The sequence below is a fragment of the Sorex araneus genome, chromosome 3, assembly GCF_027595985.1.
Source record: "Sorex araneus isolate mSorAra2 chromosome 3, mSorAra2.pri, whole genome shotgun sequence".
Lineage (NCBI taxonomy): Eukaryota > Metazoa > Chordata > Mammalia > Eulipotyphla > Soricidae > Sorex > Sorex araneus.
This window is the reverse complement of record NC_073304.1, coordinates 151,711,502-151,732,992: the sequence shown is the minus strand read 5'-3', so window position 1 is coordinate 151,732,992 and position 21,491 is coordinate 151,711,502. Positions and strand designations below refer to the sequence as shown.

The window sequence follows — 21,491 nt, the reverse complement described above, 5'->3', positions numbered from 1 at the left end:
GTGTTTTGAGGTTTCTCATGACTTTGTACACAGAGGTTGCTTCTAACGGTGCTGGGGGGGACCATGAAGTGCCAGGGATCAAACTTATGCCTCTAAGTTTGATGTATACTAGTGGAGGATTGGGTGTTGGAACACCCAAAGCATATGCTTAGATCACTGAGATACATCTCTAGCTCCAAGAGCTCTACATCTTAATACCAGCAGCACCACCGTTTACACCAACAATACCAAAGCCAACAAAACTACTTAGTCAAAGAAAGGGGGAGGCAGACTACTTGGGTAGATATATTTTCTAGGAAGGTAGACAAATTGTTGATGGATATATATTTTAAATGCTGATTATCAGGGAAACACAAATTAAGACTGTAATGAGGCACTCTGAGAATGGCTCACACCAAAAAGCAGCAGCAGATACTAAGTGTTAAAGAGGCCCCACACCTGCCAGTGCTCAGGGCTTACTTCTGACTCTGTGTTCAGAGATTATTCCTGGAGAGACTCACAGGACCATATGGGTTGCTGAAGATCGAACTCTGGTTGGCTGTGTGCAACACAAGTGCACTCTGTCTGCTGGGCTATCTTTTTGGTTCCTGTTTTGATTTGTATCTTGGGACGTCCTTAACAATAGAAAGATGGGGCTGAGGATGTGGCTCAGTGTAGAGCACTTGATTCTCAAGTGTGGGACCCTGGGTTCAATCTCTAGCAACATCAACCTGCACACACACATATCACATACACACACACGCACACACACACATGCACGCATGAAGAATCCATGGGACTGGAGAGATGGTACAGTGACTAGGGTGTTTGCCTTGCATAGGCCAACTCAGGTTTGATCCCTGATATCCTATGTGGTCCCCCAAGCATCTCTAAGAGTAATTCCTGAGAGCAGAGCCAGGAGTAACCCTTGAGCATTGCTTGGTGTGACCCAAAATAAATTTTAAAAAATGTATCTAAAGGTAGGGCTAGTGGAGTCCAACAATTCCGCTTTTGAGTATCTTGCTGAAGAGTGAGAAAATATTAATACTGAAAGTTACATCCACCCCAGTGTTCATTGCAGAATTGTTTACAATAGCTAGAACACAGAACAGCCCAAATGGCAGTACATAGATATATGGTTAACGAAGATGTGGTAAACAAGAGAGTGCTACCCGGCTTGGAAAAAAAAACAACACAACAAACAAACAAACACAAATGTAACAGGGGCAGAAGAGAGCACAATGGGCAGGATGTGTCCTTGCACAGGCTGACCCAGGTTTATTTTATTTTATTTTTTTTTTGCTTTTTGGGTCACACCTGGCAATGCAAAGGGTTACTCCTGGCTTTGCACTCAGGAATTACCCCTGGTCATGCTCAGGGGACCATATGGGATGCTGGGATTCGAACCCGGGTCGGCCGCGTGCAAGGCAAACGCCCTACCCGCTGTGCTATCTCTCCAGCCCCAGGCTGACCCAGGTTTGATCCACGGCACCACTTATGATTCCCTGAACCCACCAGGAGTAATCCCTGAGTGCAGTCAGGAGTAAGCTCTGAGTACTACTGAATGTGGCCCCCAAACAAACAAAAAAAACCTTTTTGATTGTGAAGTGCTGAGGTTGTTGACATGGGAGTCCCTCTCCATGGTGTTCCAGGGGCTATACGTGGCAGTGCTCAGGAGTCACTCCTGGTGGGCTCAGGGGACTCTATGTGGTGCTTGGGATCAAACCCAGGCTCAACCACATCAAGTGCCCTCCCCACTCTACTGTCTCCCAGCCCATCAGTCACAGTACCATGAGGAACGTCCTTGAAGAGTATCAGGAAACCAAACGGAAACTGTGCCCCAACTGTGAAAACCCCAGATCTTCGCCCAATTTAAGAAGAAAGGGAAATCCTCTTAGGTGGAAAAGAAAATGCGTCTCAGTTGTTCGTGATTTCTGGCAACTTTTACTTTTATTTGAGGGGGTGGGCTGCATCTGGCAGTGCTCAGAGGTTAGTCCTGACCCTGCTCACGAGTGTCCACTAGTGATGCTTTACAGGAGCATTGTGTGTACCTCAGATTCACACCAAGCTGGGCAGTATGCAGGACAAGCTTTCAGCCCTGCACTATCTTGCTGGCCACCTAGTGACTTTTTTTAAACACTACATTCACAAAAAGGAAATAAATATGACCAAGATAAAAGAAAAAAGAAATAAAAGACCCACAGACAACCAAAGTATTAACATTAGCATATAAAAATGTAAAATGAATGTTTGACATGGTTAGGGAAATAGTGAAAGCGATGAAACATGGAACCATAAACATACTGGGAATTTAGTTACAGAACTAGACACTATAAGAAGTCAAGTGGGGGGTGGGGCAGCTGTAAAGATAGTATAGTTGGTAAGGTGCTTGCTTTCCACATGACCAACCTGGGCTCAATTCCCAGCATCCCATATGGTCAAACAAACATTTCCAAAAGTAAATCCTGAGTGCAGAGCCAGAAGTAACCTCTGAACATTGCTGGGTGTGCCCCCCACCAAAAAAAAGTGGTGGTGGTGGGCAGAGAGATACTATAATGAGTAGGATGATCGCCTTGCACAAGGCCAACCCAGGTTCAATCCCCAGCACCACATATGGTTCCCTGAGCCCCTCCAGGAGTGAGCCCCTGAGCATAGTTGGGTGTGTCCACCTCCACTCCCACCAAAAAGACCCAGCAAGAGATAAAACAGTGTGGTATATGCCAAAAACAGTAACAATAATGGGCTTCATTCCCTTGACCCTGAGTGTGACAGGGATGAATAGAGATGTTACAGAGCAAATCGATGAACAAAGGGAGACAGTGACACAGTGATTATTATAAAGATAGACACAGAGAGTGGAGAATGTGAAATGGATAAGTTGTTTGCCTTGCAGACAGCCGACCCATGTTTGATCCTTATGACCACAGAAGTCCCCTGAGTATTGCCAGGAGTTATCCTTGAACACTGCCAGGAGTTAGTCCCAAGGAGAGCCAGGTTTGGTTCCAAAATAAAACACAGATATACAGACCAATGCAATAAAATAGAGCGCCCAGAAATAAATCATCACACTGAAAAGCAATGATTGTGCCAAGGTGTCGAGAGCATTCAATGAGGAAAGGACAATCTTTTCCACAAATGGTGCAGGGGAAAATGGATATCCACATGGCAGGGAATTAAGTCACACCCTTACTTTATATCTCTTACAAAAAAAAAAACTCAAAATGGATCAAAGATCTAAATATAAGAGAGAAAACTATAAACTCTTGGAAGGAAACAGGGGAAAGCTTCATGACATTGCGTTTGTTAATGATTTCTTGGCAGTGACATCAAAAACATCGGCAACTAAAGGAAACATTAATCAAACGGTTACACTGAAATTTAAAAATGCCTCTGCATCAAAGACACAGCCCAAGGAGGAGCTCCGCTCCGGCATTATTGGAGCTTTCAGTTTAGTAAGGTAGACAGTGTTCAGACAAGTGCCATGTGGGCCGCGAGGGGCACGTGGGAGGACTGACTTCTGAGGCTGCCAGATTCCTCAGGGCTAAACCGTAGCGCAGCTACAGACTTGCTGGACATGTTTCATCTGTCTGCTATATCCCCTGGGTCCAGCAATGGGCCTATTCACAGGCCAGGAAATGATCCTTAACTCCAAAGGAGTTTGAATTCCACTTTTCCTCAAAAGTAGAGGAGAATCTTGGCACGGTGATGGAGTTTGATGGTGGCTATTCATTTCAATTTGGTCTAGTTTTCTTTCTTTCCTAAGAATTTCAGGATAGGGACTAAAACGATAGAACAGCCGGTAGGGTGTTTGCCTTCCATGTGGCTGACCCAGATTCAACTCCCAGCATCTCATATGGACCCCCAAGCACCACCAGGAGTAATTCCTGAGTGCAGAGCCAGGAGTAACCCCTGAGCATAGCCGGGTGTGACCCAAAAAGAAAAAAAAATTTAGGATAGCCTCCATCACCAAGGATATTGACAAATTTTGAAATCAATTTGTAAATGACTAACTTAAGTCTTGAATTGTGGTATGAGCTAGATACTAATTAATCTCAAAGTAGTAGCTCACCAGAGAAAACTGAGTATAATTTATTAAGATTTTCCTGCCAATGGGTTCAGAGCATTTTACAGTGGGGAGGATGCTTGCCTGGCACACAGCTCACCCAGGTTCAATCCTGTCATCACATATGGTCCCTGAACCCCTCCAGGAGTGGTCCCTGCGTGCAGAGCCAGGAGTAAGTCCAGAGCACCACTGAGGGTGGGTCCCCCACACAAAAATTTTCCAGAAGAGATAGTGTAAGGGGTCAGCTGCGTGTGCAAGGCAAACGCGCCCCCCTCCCCCCCATCGCTCTGGCCCCATGCTTCATTTTTTATTGTTCTATTTTCTGTTGTGGCTCTTATTAGTTAGGGTAAGACTTTTGCCTTGTGCACGCCCACTTCAGTTGACCCGAATTCAATCTGGGCACTGCACATGATCCCCTGAGCCTGCCAGGAGTGATCCCTAAGCACAGACCCAGGCTAAGCCCTAAGCACTGCTGGGTGTGGCCTCAAATCCTTACCCCATCAATAAAAAGACTTTCCAGATGAGGCCAGACCTGCTTTTTTTGGGCGGGGGAGGGGGGGCGCCCACACCCAGCATGCACAGGGGTTACTCCTGGCTCATGCACTCTGGAATTACTCCTGGATGTGCTCGGGAGACCATATGGGATGCTGGGAATCGAACCCAGGTTGACCGCCTGCAAGGCAAACGCCCTTCCCCCTGTGCAGACCTGCTTTTTAAAACCCTTTTTTTTTTTTTCCGCTTTTTTGGGTCACACCAGGCGATGCTCAGGAGTTGTTCCTGGCTCTGCACTCAGCGATGCTCAGGAGTCATTCCTGGCAGTGCTTGGGGGGACCATATGGGATGCCGGAGATCGAATCCGGGTCGGCTGCGTGCAAGGCAAACGCCCTTCCCCACTGTGGTATCGCTCCGGCCCCATGCTTTATTTTTTACTGGTCTCTTTTCTTTTGTGGCTCTTGTTAGTTAGGGTAAGATTTAGGGCCATAGTGACCGAAGTTCTTGCACACTTTTTAGTTTTGGTGCCCTCAGGATCGCACACTTTAACAGCGGCGCTCGCACACACATGGTCGCAGGGCACATTTCTGCTGGAGTCGGGGACCCTGAAAGCAGAGCTGCTGGGATCTCACCTGGGCATGTGGGTGATGGGGATCTGTCTCTTAGCCTCATTGACCTCACGTTGCAACGCAGAGGTTTGACAGCTGAGCTTTCTCTGACCTACAAACTGATTTTATTTCATATTTTATTTTTTGCTTTTTGGGATCACTCCTGGCAGGACCGTATGTCGTGCCGGAGATCAACCCGAATTGACCGCATGCCAAGTAAGCGCCGTACCATCTCTCCAGACCCAAGAACTTCTGGAGCGATAGTACAGAGTTCAGGACGTTTTCCAGGCATGCGGTTGTCCTGGGCCCGATTGCTGGCATCTCATAGTTCCACAGGCACCCCCCCCCCGACTCCGCCCCCTCTGCCCGAGCACCGCCAGGAGTAAGTCTTGTGTATAGAGTCAGGTATAATCCCTGGGCATTATGGGTGTGGTCCCCTAAAAAACCACCAACGGTAGCAAAAAGAATTTCTGAACCAGAGTCGGTGTCTTGGAGTAATTCTTGCCCCACATCCGCCTCCCACACCACCCTCTTAAATCTATGCGTCAGAATGCTGACACAGTTCTACCAACTTCGATGCTGAACAGCTCTTGTTTCTGGGTACCCAGAATCCCGTACTTCCGGCGACCTCATCAGCATGGCTGTGAGACATAGCCTACAAGAAGAGGGAAGTGTGGCGCGGAGAGTCACTTCCGCTTCCGCCGGCGCAAGCGCTTTCACTTCTACTCCCGCTGTGACTAAGATGGACCCGCTTTTGGAACCGCGGTGTGGACTCTGGGCCGGGGGTCCAACCCCGGGCCAGTTTTACCGCATCCCCTCCGCTGCCGCCTCCCTGCTGGACCCGGCGTCCGCTCCCTGTGGCGCCCCGATCACGCGCACGCAGTGAGTTCGCGGGGAGGCGGGCGGGCCGGGGGCGGGCGCGGGGGCCGGGGCTGGGGCCGGGGCCGGGGCGAGCGGGCGGGGCCCGGCGCAGGGCGCACTCCGGCCGCCGACCCGACCTCCCTTGGCCCAGGAACCCCATGGTGACCGGCACGTCGGTCCTGGGCGTCAAGTTCGACGGCGGCGTGGTGGTCGCGGCCGACATGCTGGGCTCATACGGCTCGCTGGCGCGCTTCCGCAACATCTCCCGCATCATGCGCGTGAACGACAGCACCATGCTCGGCGCGTCCGGGGACTACGCCGACTTCCAGTACCTGAAGCAGGTGCTCGGCCAGATGGTGTAAGTCCCGCGGGGAGGAGCTTGAGGGCTGCAGAGGGGCCAGAGACGGGCCGGGAGATGTGGTGCCTGTAGACGGGCAGTTCCGCAGCGTCGTTTGAGGTGCCCGGAAGTGGGAACCTGCGGGCCTAGATGGAGCCCAGCCCTCTGGCTTGCAAAGCGTGCACTGATCCATGAGTTTTTTTCAGACCCTTCACTGCCGTTCCTTAAATACCGATTTCTTCTCAGAATTGATGAGGAGCTGTTGGGAGATGGACACAGCTACAGTCCCAGAGCTATTCATTCCTGGCTGACCCGGGCCATGTACAGTCGCCGCTCCAAGATGAACCCCCTGTGGAACACCATGGTCATCGGAGGCTATGCTGACGGAGAGAGGTCGGTGTGAGCGCCAGTAACTTCCCTTCCCGGACCATCCCCTACCGCCTGCCGCCCCCAGCCCCGCTCCTTGCTCCCGTAGGCGCGCTTTGCACTGATTGTCTCCTGTCGCGCCTGCTGTTAGCTTTCTAGGTTACGTGGACATGCTTGGAGTAGCCTATGAAGCGCCTTCGTTGGCCACTGGGTATGGAGCATACTTGGCTCAGGTAAGGAGCCAATGGAGGGGGGATGGGCAACAGCGGGGAGGGGTCAGGGGTTGTCAGGGCGTTTAGCTTGTTCTTCCCTTGATCCCCCTTCAGGGCAGGGGCTCCCTTTGTAACACAGAGGCTCTTAGTGTTGGTTCCTCAAGGGGGTGTGTCCCCATCAGCAGAGAGGAACTTCCCCTTCACAAGTGGGTCTTAGCCCAAGTAAGCAGTTTCTTCTGGTGTAGACTATTTAGAATGTCATCTTTTTATTCATTTATGCCTTTTTTTAAAGAAACAGATTTGGGACCAGTAGCTCGTGGTATTCACACCCTGCTGTCTCTCTCCCCTTCTCATCTCCATAGCCGCTGCTGAGAGAAGTTCTGGAGAAGCAGCCTGTGCTGAGCCAGTCTGAGGCCCGGGAGCTGGTGGAGCGCTGCATGCGGGTGCTGTACTACAGAGACGCCCGCTCGTACAACCGGGTGAGAAGGCCTTGGAGCTGGGATTGGCAGCTGCAGGCCCGGAGTCCTGAGGGCTCGCGGCCTCCGCATTGAGAAACACATCACAGCTTTGGAGACCAGCAAATCTCCCAGACCTTTGAGTACCAAGGACCTCATTCACGGTCAATTTTCATTGTGAATTCTGTTTTCTTTCAGTTTCAAATTGCCACTGTAACTGAAAAGGGTGTTGAAATAGAGGGACCGCTGTCTGCAAAGACCAACTGGGATATTGCCCATATGATCAGGTGAGTGGAATAAAATTGTATCAGGGAAAACATCATAGAATTTGACTTAGTTGGGTTTACGTGGGGGTCTGGTTGTGGGGCAGGGGGGTGGGGGGTACACCTTACAGGGCTTATTTTTGGCTCTGTGATCAAGGGTCATTCTTGGTAGTTCTCCCATAATGCAGTGTCAGGATTTGAACTGGAGCTGGCTAAGGCAAGCACCTTAGTCTCCGTACTATCTCTTCTGCCTCACAGGAAGGGGTCACAGCCAGGAGAGTTTTGGTAGTTTTGGCTGGGAGCAGAGTGTCTCTAGGATTGATTTCTCACCTATTACTTCACAACTGAATGCCCTTTCTTCCTTTTCAGTGGCTTTGAATGAGATGCAGATGCCTTATCCAGAAGCGGAGTTACAGGCCCTTCTAACTTTGAACTTAAAACTAGTTCAAAAGGAATACTTTTGTAAAATAAATACATTGAAACATTTGCAGAGTGATTTAATTATTGTCTAATTAGGTGACACTAACAAAACTGTCAAGGATTGCCATGTGCTGTCTTCCTGCCTGGCAGTGAAACCTTTAACTTTTGGTTCTATTAGAAAATAATGAATTCTCTGTATGACACTACAAAAATCCCACTGCTATCTCCATTTGAAATTACTAAGGTTAATGTACTGTATCCTGAATAATACTTAAATTCCCACCCATGTGGTGGGTTCTAAAGATTTCTGGTTAATGGTGGTGATGAATGTATTACGTTAAACAATTGTAGGGAAAAGCTCTCTAGTAGAGTTGCTGTCTACAGTAGGTCTCCCTCAAAGCCCTAAATGACAATCTTAATCTACCGTCCAACCTCACTCTTCTTAAAAGGGACATGAATTTTAACTTCTGCCTAAACCTAATTTCTAGCGCTCTGAGAAGTTTAATTACATTCCTTAACAAGTCTTCAGTGTAGTGTTTCATTTTTTCAGGTTGCGGTGGTGGGAAGTTGAGCCACACCAGCAATGCTCAGGGGTTACTCCTGGCTCTGCATTCAGGAATTCCTCCTGGCAGTGCTTGAGGGACCATATGGGATGATGGCTATTGATCCTGGGATGGATGCATGCAAGGGAAATGTCCTACCTGCAGTACTATCACTCTGGCCCCTTCAGTGTAGTTTTGAATCAAATTAGATGAAGTATTAGTTGAATTTTACCCTGATTGATAGTAAACCCAGACTGAGAACAAAACATTCTTCCCATTGGTATTACTCATGATTAAAACAAATTAACAGAAAATCATTGATTTTTTTCAATGCAAATCTTGTACATATTTAAGTCAACACAGAGAAGTCAATAAATACTTGTTTATTGATTAAACTGAATTTTATATATATAAAAAAAGCAACAAAAAACCTTCCTTCTACTACTAAGCCATGCGGGCAGAATCCACAAAGGTAATATCCTGGCCAAACCCATCTGGTCCACTGTTGGGATTTATGGTCTTAAAAGATAATAATCATCACCCATTAGAAAGTCCTACAGTATCAGAAGCCTGGAACTCAGCTCTGCCAAGGCAGAAACCAGCAAAGAGAAGGATTAGGTCATTGTAGGTAGAACTGACCACTGTTGCTTGAACTTTCTCAAAGGCAAAGGGGTTGACTTGAAAAGCCCGTATTTTGTAAAAATGGCATCAGGCCAAACAAACAAAAAAAAATCAAAAATCCTGGCAGAGAAACCCAAGTTGATCCTCATTTGAGTTTCAGATGCCATGCATGGGTTCAAAGCCGGCCAGGCTAGTTCCAAGAGGGAGCATTCCAGTTCACTATATTATAGTGTGCTGGGGGAGCGTGGGAGAAGGTCTTATGAAAAAAGACAAAAATTAAAAAATGGGGTAAGAAGAAATAGGTGATAACCAATATCACACCTGTACCACAAAGCCTATCATGTCTCAGGCATCTCCCAGACTGAAAGCCCTTTAAAATCGGGTCACCTAGAAAACAACCACATTGTTTATAAATCCATTTCCCTCATTTTATTAAATGTTCCACATATGTACATTTAAAGATGAACCATTTACAAGCCTGTGCAGGTGGCCGCCTTGGCTCACAGGAGGGAAAGCTGCTGAAAGTGTTGGGATGGACAGAAGTGGTGGCTCTGGGCAAGGTGGACTTGGACTTCGCTCCTTTTCTCTGTATGTCAGAGGCGTATTTCAGTTTATAACCATGAGTACATACGAGTAAAAAAAATCTCATGCAAACGGTAGAAAAAACTGTCTTTTCTTGAAGCTGGCAGTGAAAAATAAAGATTCGTGTCTTTTCCCCCCTGGTGCACACCCATGTTTCTTCCTCAGGTCAGCTTCTCTGAGCACTCAGCAGGGCAAGCCGTGGGTGGGAAGAAGCAGGATTTGAACAAGTGGTCTGTCTTCGGGCTCCACACTTCGCACACGATGATCTCCTGGCTGCGGGACATGTGATCTGTCTTGAATGGGCACGCTGACCACTTGAATGAGTTCAACAAAGCAAGAGTGGCTCCCGGGTGGTTGCAGGACAGAGACCCACACTGTATGGCTGCCACCCCAATATTCTGAGGGCTCCCCCAAAGCCTTGCTACTGGCACATGGACGATCCTCTGTCCAGAGTGATGGTGTGAGAATGGGGAGAGGGACCAAGGTTTGCAAGTGCAAATAATAATGGTTTTGTCATGTTTTGCTGGAGGGAGGGTTGTAAGGAGTAACAAGTATATTCATCTCTCTGAATGGTTAAAGGTGATTTCATGCATTTTTAAAGCCACAATTTTATCTCAGAGTTGCTGTAGAAACCAACATCTCTGGAGAGGGAAGGAAAGAAAGAAGAGTTCAGTGGGATTTTTTTTCCATTTTCATTTTTATATAAAAGAGTTAAAGACCACAATGAAAAAAGATTTTTGTCCATATATATAATAAACCAGTTTGTGAGCTACATAGTTTTGTTTTTCCCATCTTCAGGAATATTCTCACACTGACAATGACTGGATAGTATCATGCCAGAGACATCGGCCACACAGTCAGACAAACAACCCAAATGCACTATGTATGATACAAGTGAGGTAAAAAAGAGAACAAAAAAAACCTAACATTCACCCACAAAGAATTTTTTTTCTTTTTCTTGATTTTGTCAGAAATATACCAAACACAATGATTTAAATAATAAAAAAAAAGTCACAAAACCTGTTTTTCGCAGAAGTGAATGACCAACAGGCCAGCTCCTGGGCTCAGATGTGATTGTGATTGGTTTCCTAATAACCCAAAAATCCACAGGGAGTAGAAACCAACAGCGGGGAGGAAGGGTGGCATAAAATTTAAAAATATAAACAGAATACCCCACCTGGCATACCCCTTTTCCCTAACTCCCTCTACCCACCCTCTTACACTTTCCCACCCCCATTCCGATCCCCTCCGGATCCCCACACTCAGATCTCCATCAGAGCCAGGTCGGCTTCCTCAAAGCCGTAGAAGGACTCGGTCTCACTCTCCCCCTCGAAGAGCTGGTGAAGGCTTTCTGGCTCAACTGTCTCTTCGGGAGAAGACCTGGGCCGAGGGGTGGAGGCAGCGCCCTCCTCTGACTGCTCCCCGCCCAGCTTCAGCTGCTCCTCCAGCGAGGCAATCAGCTCCTCCTGCATGTCGGCGTTCCTCGAGGGAGAGCTCACATTGCCGTCCGGGCCGGGCAGCACACTGGCCACGAGGAAGGAGCGCTGCACCAGTTCCGGACAGTCACCGATGACACCCAGGACTTCAGCCAGCCAGGACAGCACTAACTGAAGTAGGAGGTGAGAATCACAGGTCATGTCCGCCATGGCCCGGGCCTGCTCCTTCCACTTTTTGTGCAGGAAGTTCTTGACAGTCCGTTTGATGCATACGTCGAGAGGCTGGATCTTGGAGCTACAGCCCGCGGGCACCACTGCAGGCAAAGTGCTGGAGGCGCTGAGCATGGCCAGCACCTCCTCTGACAGATGGGTGCGGTGGCAGTCCATCACAAGCATGCCTTTGCTTCGCTGGCAGGTGGCGTGCTTCCGCCACACCCGGGCGGCCCACAGCTCCATAATCTCGTCGTCACTGTAGCCACTCTCCTTGGCTTCGAGCAGGATCGAGGCTGGCACATCAGCAGGCCGACCTGTCTGTCCGCGGCAGAACACCAAAGTGGGGAGGACGGTGCCGTCTGCCAGAATGGCCAATACCATATCACACCAAGGCTCCCCTGTGCCAACGGTCTGCAGGGCGTTCTCCTTCCGGTCGTCACTACTCAGCACTTCCGTATCCAGGAACAAGGAGATCTCGTCGATAGCCACGATCATGGACAGGGGCAAGTCCTGGTTGTGAATCTGCCGCTGGACAAACTCAATGAAGAGTCCCGCATTGTCAGCCACGTCCTTCGGGAGGGTGTGGGCAACAGCGCGGCGAGCGTGAGGGGTCAGGTGGTGGCGCAGCATGAAGCGCACAGCCCACTCATAGGAGATCTTAAAGCCCCCCTCCAGGGAGCGGCCAATTTTGGTGGCCTTCTGGAACAAGGTCTCCTCGTTGACAGGCAGCTGCTGCTCTCGCTGGGTCAGCACCCACTCGGCCAGTTTCTCTTCTGCCTCCAAGCTCAGGTACTTGCCCTCTAGGTTCTCACCCTGGGAGGCCTGGAAGCGCCGCAGCCAACGCCGGATGCGGCGCTGGGGGTTCCGAAAGTGTTCGGCCGCCTGCTCCGTGTTACAGCACAGGGCAAACAGGACCACGCGGAGCTTCTTAACGGAGAGCTGCTCCTTCCTGCCAAGCCCACTGCCACTCCCGCCTCCCGACGCTGGCTCAGGTTCCGGGGGGAGAGGGCTCCCCTCCTCCTGGTCGTCGACACTCAGACAGGTAGCCCCCTCTGCAGCCGCGGGCGGAAGGGCTGAAGGCTGAGCTGGAGTCGGGGTGCTGGGAGGGGTAGCCGTTGAGGCCGGGGAGGGGAGTGTCTGGGCCGTGGGAGCGGGGAGCTCTTCGGGCTCAGCTGGGGTGGTCCCCGCAGATTTCACAGTGGCAGCTTTACTGGACGGGAAGGAAGGAGGAGGGTAGATATTCTTCAAGTTCCGGTCATGCACTCGGTCACGAGTTTGGCTGTGCCTAAAGGTATAGCAAAAAGAGGAATAGAAAAAGCTCAGACTCGGAAAGCAAAACGGTAACGACAGAGCTACTACTGTTCAGAAGGAGCAAACGCTGCAACACAGGAAGCAGAACCACGAAAGGAGCATGTGTTACCTTGAGTGAGACATCCAGGAAAGTCCTGTGGAAAATGAGACAAGACAAAACTGTCACTCAGAGAAGACACAAGTCCATCAAGAAGACAAACCTTCTACTCCCCCATCTTACAGGACCTTCCAAAAGGCCAATGGCTCTGGCTCACCCGCCTGTGCGGACGCCCCTCCCTCCCTGCTTACCCCGTGGCAGGATGCTGCTGGCTCGGTGAGAGGGGTTGAACACCAAATGCTTGGCCATGGCATCTCCCACAGAGGTAACAAAGGGACAGGAAGTGCAGGCCAGCTTGATTCCACTGAGACAGAGGGTCAAGGTGACACAAGAAAAAAAAAAAAAGCAGTTAGGCTTGAGGCTGAATGAAGAAAATGAGCACTCCTTCCTTTCCCTTCTCTCGACTCTATCCATGCCCTCCCCGCCCCCAAAATAAAAGGATGTAGGGGGGTTGAAGCAACTGTTCTTCTATAGGGAGGACACTTCCCTAGCATGTGGCCAACCCGGGCTCAACCCCTGAACCCTACATGGTCCCCTGAGCCCACTAAACCCTGAGCACTGCCAAGTGTGGTCCCAAAACAACACCACCAACAAAGGATTTAACATAAAAGTTTGGAAAGGGCCAGAGAGATATCCAGGGTGGGAAGGTCTTTGCCTTAAATATGGCAGACACCAATTCAATCCCAGTATCACATGATCCCAAGAATCACCAGGTGCAGCCCCGAAGGCGCCCAGCAAAGCACAGCCTATGGGCTCATGCACTGAACTGCCGGCCCAGTTGGCTGAAAAATGCCAGAAGGGGGCCCTGGGACTCCCGAGCACTGCTTATGAGGCCAAGAGATAAACAAATTAAATAAAATACCTTTAAAAATTCGGGCCAAGGCAACAGCTTAGAAAGAGGGACACACACAGCTGGCCAGAGTCCAGGCTCAGCCCCAGCTTTGCAGGGTGCCCCGAGTCGCCCTGGGACAGGCCTGTAGCATCAAGGCCCTCCCCTCTGAAAACAGAATCCTGACAAACTGAGATCATTAACATGCTTTTCCTTACCTCACAGCATTCTTAAACAACGCCAAGTACTTGGGGCTCTTCCGTGGAACATGATTGCTGAGAAAGACAGAATGGTGTGAGTGCAGGGCTCTGCTGGCATACAGGAGCACCAGGCCCCTGACAGTGGCCTAACAGAGCAGCCTCCGAGGCCAGCCTCCCTCTCCTGTGGGGACGCCTGTGCTGCCTGGGGACTACCCAAATGGCCGGGAGGCTGAGGCAGGGCCGAATCCTGGTCCTTGGACCTCACTGTACATAGCTAACCAGAGCACAGGTCTCCAGCGGAATGGGCCATGGCCCCCTCTTGCTCTTGAGCTGAGAGCAGTAGAAGAGGGCGCTGAGCTCGCGCGCAGCTCCAGGGACTCACTTGATCATGTGGTTGGCGTAGGCGCGGGAGCAGCAGGTGCTGTAGCGGCACAGAGAGCAGTGGACGTAGGTGGGGAAGTGATTGGGGAAATCGGGGATCTCAAAGCTGCACTCTAGGCACGTCTGGCGGCCCATGACACTCCTGTGAAACAAGCACAAGCAACATTTTCATCCCCACCTCCTGCAACAAGGGGGGGGGGGGATCTAAGGGCGTCTACAAGCATGCGAGAAAAGCACTGACATTTTCCTGACTGCTCTCTTCTGAACTGTGCGCTGGACAGGAGGGTAGAGAAAGACAGGCAGAGGGTCTGTGGAGGTGGTCAGGGGGGGCATTTCCTGCAAGGAGCTGGGAGGCGTGTCATTGGAGACAGGAACGGTTCGAGGCTGCCCTCGGGAAGCTCGGATTGTCACCTAGGAGTCAAAGGAAGGGTCTGTTACACAGTATTGACACGCAGCCTCCCAGGACCGAGAAGAGCTACTTTGTGGGTTTGTTTCCGCCATCACCCAGCAGTGCCGCGCTGATTCCCGGTTTGCGTTCGGGGATCATTCCTCGTGGGGTCAAGGGGGACCATATGGGGTGCTGGGATGGAACCAGGGTCAGCTGCGTGTAAGGCAAACACCCTCCCGTGCTGTCCTATCACTCCAGCCCAAGTTATAGAACTTTTCTCCTGGCCCTGGAACAAAGGAGGTCAGCTTTACCTTGGTGCCTGGCTTCAAGCCTTCCAGCTGCTTGGGTTTACGGAAGGTTTTATGGTGCTGAAGCTTATGTTCAATCTTGTCCTTGGCAAAAAGAAACTGCAGCCGGCATTTGTTACAGTGATAAACATTCCTCTTCTGAAGAGAGGGCCAAAATAAAAAAAAAAAATAGAGAATCCCTTAGAGTCCTGCAGAAATCTTCCCTTGAGAAGGAAGATTAAAGCAATACCAACCTAGCAGTGTTTCTGCTTTTTGTTCATAACTGAAACACAAAAGTACACATCATAACCACCATTCACTAATAATCACCACCTTTTATGCTCCCCAAGATGGACAGACTCAAAGACAGTATGGCTAGTTGCCCTCATATCAGGAGCAGTGATTTAAACTTTAACAAATTCATCTTTACACTGCAGAGGTAATACCCACTTTGGACATGTTTTCCTTCCCCTTTTTAATACAACGGAACATACAGGCAAAAACAGAAATCACACTTTTCATTCTATGGTCCTTCATGTCTATATATAAATGCTTTCAACCCCAACCTTGATCTCTTTCCATGAAAACAACCTATTTACCATTAGGTATTCTTTCAAAGACAATGTTTTTCAGAATATCTAAACTGATAAATCTTCCCCCACAAATTTACTTCCTCCAATGTTTTCTTCTCAATAAGCAGCACAGTCATTCACTCAACTGCTTAAGATAAAATCTTCATTATTGTTAAGACTATTCTTTTCTTGGGGCTGGAGCAATAGCACAGTGGGTAGGGCGTTTGCCTTGCACATGGCTAACCTGGGTTCGATTCCCAGAATCCCATATGGTCCCCCGAGCACTGCCAGGAATAATTTCTGAGTGCACTGCCGGTGTGACCCAAAAAGCAAAAAAAAAAAAAAAAAAAAAGTTATTCTTTTTTCTTTTGGGGAGTAGGGGTGGGTAGTGGAGGGCCACACCTAGTGGTGCTCGAGGTTATTCTTAGCTCTGCACTCAGGGATCACATGTGATAGGGCTGAGGGGACTGGACCCAGGTTGGCTGGCTGCAAGGCAAGTACTCTGCCTGCTAACACTATCCCAACTCCCTCACTGCCTTTACTGAATACACCATGAATGCATCAATTCTCTGTCCTTTTTCATTTCAAAAGCCAACAGTTCTATTTTGCACCTAAGTTGCTGAAAGGTTAGTTCCCCAAACACCAGCCTAAATTTTCAGTCTACTCTCCTTAGTGTAGCTCCTGTAATTGTAACCAAAAAACCAACCTCCAGAAATTCAAAGATCTTTGAACATCTTTCAATGATTTAGGTTACTGGGAACTTGAAACTACTTTCATGGTTTACAGGATTCTCTACAATCTGTTTAGAGATTATAAACAGATTAATTTTGTAACTCCTAACTCCCCTTGCATCCTACATTCCAGACACACTAAATTTATTTCAATGCTTACAGTTCTTAGATTCTTCCACCTTTGAGTACTTATTCTATCCCACTTCAGCTGCCCATTCTTACTCATGTGGTCTTGAACACCTCCTTCCCTGAGAGTCCTACAGAACAGTCAGATTTCTTTATGTCCTGTGTTGCCTCCACCCAATACAACGTTCCTCATGCTTTGTCTGTTTGTCTTATTTACCATTGATCTCTAGCATCTAGCTAAGAGAAGGCATGTTATCAAAATACAGCACAGTTTTAGGGATGAGGGGGGTAGGGAAGGGGGAAAGAATTGGAGCCACACTTGGTGGTCCTCAGGGCTTATTCCTGGCTCTGTGCTCAGAAATCAGGGAACCAAAAAGGATGCTGGGGACTGAATCCAGGCCATGTGTGTTCAAGTGCCCTACCTGCTGGTACTACTGCTATTGCACTGGTCACCCAAATACAGCACTCAAAAAAACCAAAAAAAACAAAAAAACAAAACAAAAAACAAAAACAAAAACAAAAAAACAAAACAAATATACATTATTTACAAGGGCTGGAGCGATAGCACAGTGGGTAGGGCATTTGATTTGCACACAGCTGACCTGGGTTCTATTTCTCTATCCCTCTCGGAGAGCCCGGCAAGCTACCGAGAGTATCCCGTCTGCACGGCAGAGCCTGGCAAGCTACCCGAGGCATATTCGATATGCCAAAAACAGTAACAAGTCTCACAATGGAGACGTTACTGGTGCCTGCTTGAGCGAAATGATGAACAATAGAACAATGACAGTGCTACATTATTTACAAACACACATACATGACATCATATATGTATATTATGGTCAATAACCAGAATCTTGGCCTAATTCATCCATGGTCCCAACACTCATATACCTAAAACCCAGGGTTATCAGCACTGCTTGGTGCCTGGTACCTGGTGCCGCATGTAGTGCTGTTGGAATGCATTGCCATTTTTGAAGACCTTCAGGCAGTATGGACAGAGCAGGTGCCGAGTGTCTTCATGGATCATGCGGAAGTGAACATCCACTTCAGAGTAGAGCGAGGAACGATACTGGCACACCTGAATCACACGGGAGGAAAAGTGAGCTGTACTGCGTGAGCAAAAGGAGGAGCTTAAGTGTTAGAGGAGGAAAAGGTTTTCCTGTAACTACAGAAATCCAGTTATTTTTCTGACCTTGTAACTCAGGACAATGTTTATGGTAAATTCAGCTATAAACAGATAAAACCAAGGGCAATCTATGAATAACCCCTATTCTACGACTCAGAGGAGTAAAACTATCCTTGTCAGGTCTCTTAGGGGCACAGTCACTCCTGAGGATGTGCGGAGGGTGGCCCTGACTGCACTTCCAGTTGGCTGGATGCTTCTGTACCTTATGTCCTGCAAGAAAACTCCTGAGCACAGGCACGGTATCAATATGTCTTCTGTATCTCCTCAGTGTTCCTGAAACTAAGTGTGTAGAGTACCTATCCAGTAGTGTTCATGAATGCAGTTTTGTATTTGTGTTAAGAGCGAAATGGCTAAAGATCTCTGGAGACAAAGGCAGTACCTGGCAAACATATGGCATCTCTCCAGGCTTATGGGTGTCCTTCATATGTTGGAGAAACAGCGGCTCACTTTCAAACGCCCACTCACAGATCTTGCACTTGGCTGTAAGAAAAAGATAATCAATAAACCCACCAAAGAAAATAGGATCAAAGATTATGCTAATAATGTACTTTTCTGACTTCTCAATCTTCATTTTCCACAGTCAAACAATTAAAAAAAAAAAAGTTCCATCCAATTGCGTTGCTGCCAGCAGCCAACCATAAGTCCCTTACTCCAATTACTCAACCAGAGTTACTCTAGACTCGGAGTCACCTAAAGACAGTGTGAACATCCACTCTGACTTCATTCACACCCTCCCGTGCACCACTGCCTTCTCTCCCACTTTCTCTTGCACTCAGAACCCTGATACTTTCTCTAACTCCAAAGTGCTATCTTCTCCCATCTAGGCATCTAAGAACTGTCACTTCTCCATGTTCACAGACTGCAATAACCTAGGAAGAATCCCATATGCTTTCCTATTGCTCATTACTGACCTTTAATATCCACTTCTCCAATAAATAAATAATCTATTCTTTATATACCAAGGCAGAGTGATTTTATTTCTCTTTTTGGAGGGGGCACACCCAGCAATGCTCAGCGGTTACTCCTGGCTCTGCACTCAGGAATTACTCCTGGTGGTACACAGGGAACCATATGGGATGCTGGGGATTGAACCCAGGTTGTCCATGTGCAAGGCAAATGCCCTCCCCACGGTACTATTGCTCCGCCCTGGCAGTGATTTTAAAGTATACTACAGCATCTGTTCATAAATAGACAAAGTTCTCTCCTGTGAATAATTTAGTGTTTATTACATACTCACTAAATCCACTAAAGAGTACAAATAAGAGAATCTGTCTTGGGCCAGAGACCACTCAATGGGCTGAACGCAAGCTATGCATGCAGGAGGCCCAGGTTTGATCTCTGGCACTGCAAGGACCCCAAGACAGGAGCAACACCTGAGCACAGAGCCAGGAGTAGTCGCTAAGCCTGCCAGGTGTGGCCCAAACATGGAAGAAAAAAAGCAGGGGCAAGAGACAGTACAGTGGGTAACGCATTTGACTTGCATGCTGCCAACCCAGGTTTGATATCCAGCATTCCATATGGTTCCCGAGCACTGCCAGGAGTGACTCCTGAGTGCAGAGCCAGGTGTATGAAACCGCTAAGCATGGCCCCAAAATAAATCCACCATGCCCCCCAAAAAAAATTAAAAGAAAGAAAATGTGTTCTCAAAGAACTGACAACCAGAAAGAGAAATTCTTGCTGTTACAAGTACCAAAAAGTAACTCCACTCACTTTTAGTCTGTGGCCCTGGGACAGTTCTCAGGAATCTCAGGTCTTTGTTGAAATTATTTGTAAAATAGTGAACTATTTTTCTGAGAAAAGGGTTTACAAGTTTGGTGTTTATTCTCAATGGGGTCTGCAAGTCATTCAGAACCACTGCCTAAGGTATAGCGAGTGCTACTATGCTACACATAAATAAAAAATTTCGTCTAAGTAATGAGGAAAGCTAAAAGATACATATGCTGCACTTTGAGGCACAGGAAGGGCATGGAGCGCGACACACAGCGGCTTGGGGACGGAAGCGGGTGCCCAGCAGTGCTTCTGGCCTCCCCTCTCCATTCAGTGCACTGACCACCTGCTATTTGCTTTGCTTTCTCCCCACCCCACCTTTTTTGTTTTTGGGTCACACTAGCTGTTCTCCGGGCTTACTTCTGACTCTGTGCTCAGAAGTCACTCTCTCCTGATGGGGCTCAGAGGATCACAGGAGTGTCAAGGATCAAAACCAGGTCGGCTGCATGCAAGGAAAACGCCCTCCCCTCTGACCCCTCTCTCTGCCCCTTTCTTTTCTTTCCTAGAACATTTATTTAATTTGGTATTTTCTAGCCTTACTCGTTTACTGTGCAATCTCACCCACCCCTGAAGGCCTCTCCTACACCCTTACATGCCGGCTCTACTGATAGTGCAGTCACAAAGCATCAGTCATATTTACTAAGCAATTACTGTTACTAATTACTAATAAACAAATACCAAATTAAGATTTACATTAGTGATTATCAATTAGACAGGAACCCAAACATCGGTGGATTTAAGAGATCAATAATACCCTTTCCCACGTGTGCTCCACAGGGAGTGAACTCCAGAGGGAGAGTAAGTACCTCTTCCGGCTGGTTGCCCTAAGCACTATCCTTCTCAGCACCATCATCCCACCTCCTTTAAATCTAACAGTTGTTCACTATTAAAGAATTGGTGTAGAGGCTGGAGCAATAGCACATCAGGTAGGGCGTTTGCCTTGCACTCGGCTAACCCGGGTTCAATTTCCAGCATCCTATATGGTCCCCTGAGCACCACCAGGAGTCATTCCTGAGTGCAGAGCCAGGAGTAACCTGTGCATTGCTGGGTGTGACCCAAAAAGCAAAAAAAAAGAAAAAAGAATTGGTGTAAACTACTAGTTTTTGTTTCCTATTCCCCAGATTACAGGAGAACAGTAATTCTGTCTCCTAAAACTCACCCAACTCCATCATTCTATGTACTTAAAGACTTTGCCAAACAATCAGTTCTCCTTCTTAGGTCTTTTCCCAAACAAGATAGTTCCCCCAACATCTAAATATGGGTAAACTCCCAAGAACACCCTCAACTTCAATCCTACCACTTCCCTCAGTCTACTGCCTCTATACAAATCTGAAGGAAAACTTCAAATCTATTAAAGACTCTATTGTTTACACAATGAAGGATCAATACCCTATGAACATCCATCCAAATCAAACATCCACTGTTGTCTGGGAGTATTCCAGGGAACGTGAAAATGGACTGTGTTAGATGTTAAGAAGTTATGATTCATTTTGTTAGGTCTTTACAGAGGTATTCTTGTTATATACAAAACACTTATTTTTTTAAAGCATGTCCTAAATCATTTAAGAAATTTCATTCTCTCTGCAATATAATTAAAAACAGTTCAACAGACTCAACAACACTGAAAACATGAGCTCTAAGCTGCAACCACTAAGCTTTGTAATGTGCGTGTCAAGGTGGAAGTGGGCAAGGGATGGAGTATGGGGACACGGGGGGGGGGGGAGTTGATACTGGTGGTGGAATTGGTATTAAAATATTATATGCCTAACTACATTATCAATAACTTTGTAAATCACATTTCTCTAAATTTTCTTTAATTAAAAGAAAAAAAACTCAATGAATACACTAGAGCAATGTTGACCTCAAGTATCATTTCATAATCTTCTCAATCTTTTAGAAATAAAAAATAAATTAAAGCACTGCCTGGTCAACCCCAGGTTCAAATCTTGGGCACCATATCTGGTTCCCAAGTCAGGAATAGCCTCTGAGCATTGCTGAGTGTAAAACAACCCCTTCACTCCCCAATTAAAACGTAAAATAAAAACACTTTGGGAACTAAAAGGGGAAACAATTTTAATTAAAAAGAGCCATGGGGGAGGGGGATGGAGAGATGATACAGCCGGGAGGGTTCTTGCCTTATACATGATGGATCTGAGTTTGTTCTCT

General features: G+C 47.8%; 2 protein-coding genes across 4 annotated transcripts in view; one reads left to right on the top strand and one right to left on the bottom strand.

Annotated features, from left to right (window-relative positions):
* Positions 1-5,848: 5,848 nt before the first annotated feature.
* Positions 5,849-8,123, top strand: PSMB4 (proteasome 20S subunit beta 4). The gene is made up of 7 exons (XM_004618092.2): positions 5,849-6,024; positions 6,155-6,361; positions 6,587-6,733; positions 6,858-6,939; positions 7,281-7,397; positions 7,572-7,660; positions 8,006-8,123. The coding sequence occupies exons 1-7, from the start codon at positions 5,885-5,887 to the stop codon at positions 8,016-8,018; spliced, it is 795 nt and encodes a 264-aa protein (XP_004618149.2). The 5' UTR covers positions 5,849-5,884; the 3' UTR covers positions 8,019-8,123.
* An 842-nt stretch (positions 8,124-8,965) lies between these two features.
* The window catches only part of POGZ (pogo transposable element derived with ZNF domain), a 48,546-nt gene continuing 36,020 nt past the window's right edge, over positions 8,966-21,491 (bottom strand). For all 3 annotated transcript variants that reach the window (XM_004618093.2, XM_004618094.2, XM_055130362.1), the window contains 9 exons: positions 17,938-18,038; positions 17,304-17,450; positions 14,968-15,102; positions 14,510-14,679; positions 14,270-14,410; positions 13,906-13,962; positions 13,050-13,162; positions 12,871-12,895; positions 8,966-12,735 (listed from right to left, as the gene is read on the bottom strand). In XM_004618093.2, the coding sequence (XP_004618150.1) occupies positions 11,064-12,735; positions 12,871-12,895; positions 13,050-13,162; positions 13,906-13,962; positions 14,270-14,410; positions 14,510-14,679; positions 14,968-15,102; positions 17,304-17,450; positions 17,938-18,038 (2,561 nt within the window). In that variant the 3' untranslated portion in view covers positions 8,966-11,063. The remainder of the gene's footprint in view (positions 12,736-12,870; positions 12,896-13,049; positions 13,163-13,905; positions 13,963-14,269; positions 14,411-14,509; positions 14,680-14,967; positions 15,103-17,303; positions 17,451-17,937; positions 18,039-21,491) is intronic.

What these genes read in the sequence shown, in the direction of transcription:
- PSMB4 (XM_004618092.2), top strand. Translation starts at nt 5,885, where the DNA reads ATGGACCCGCTTTTGGAACCGCGGTGTGGACTCTGGGCCGGGGGTCCA. An exon ending in GGCTATGCTGACGGAGAGAG is followed by an intron (nt 6,734 to 6,857) that starts GTCGGTGTGAGC and finishes GCCTGCTGTTAG; the next exon opens with CTTTCTAGGTTACGTGGACA. An exon ending in ATGGAGCATACTTGGCTCAG is followed by an intron (nt 6,940 to 7,280) that starts GTAAGGAGCCAA and finishes TCATCTCCATAG; the next exon opens with CCGCTGCTGAGAGAAGTTCT.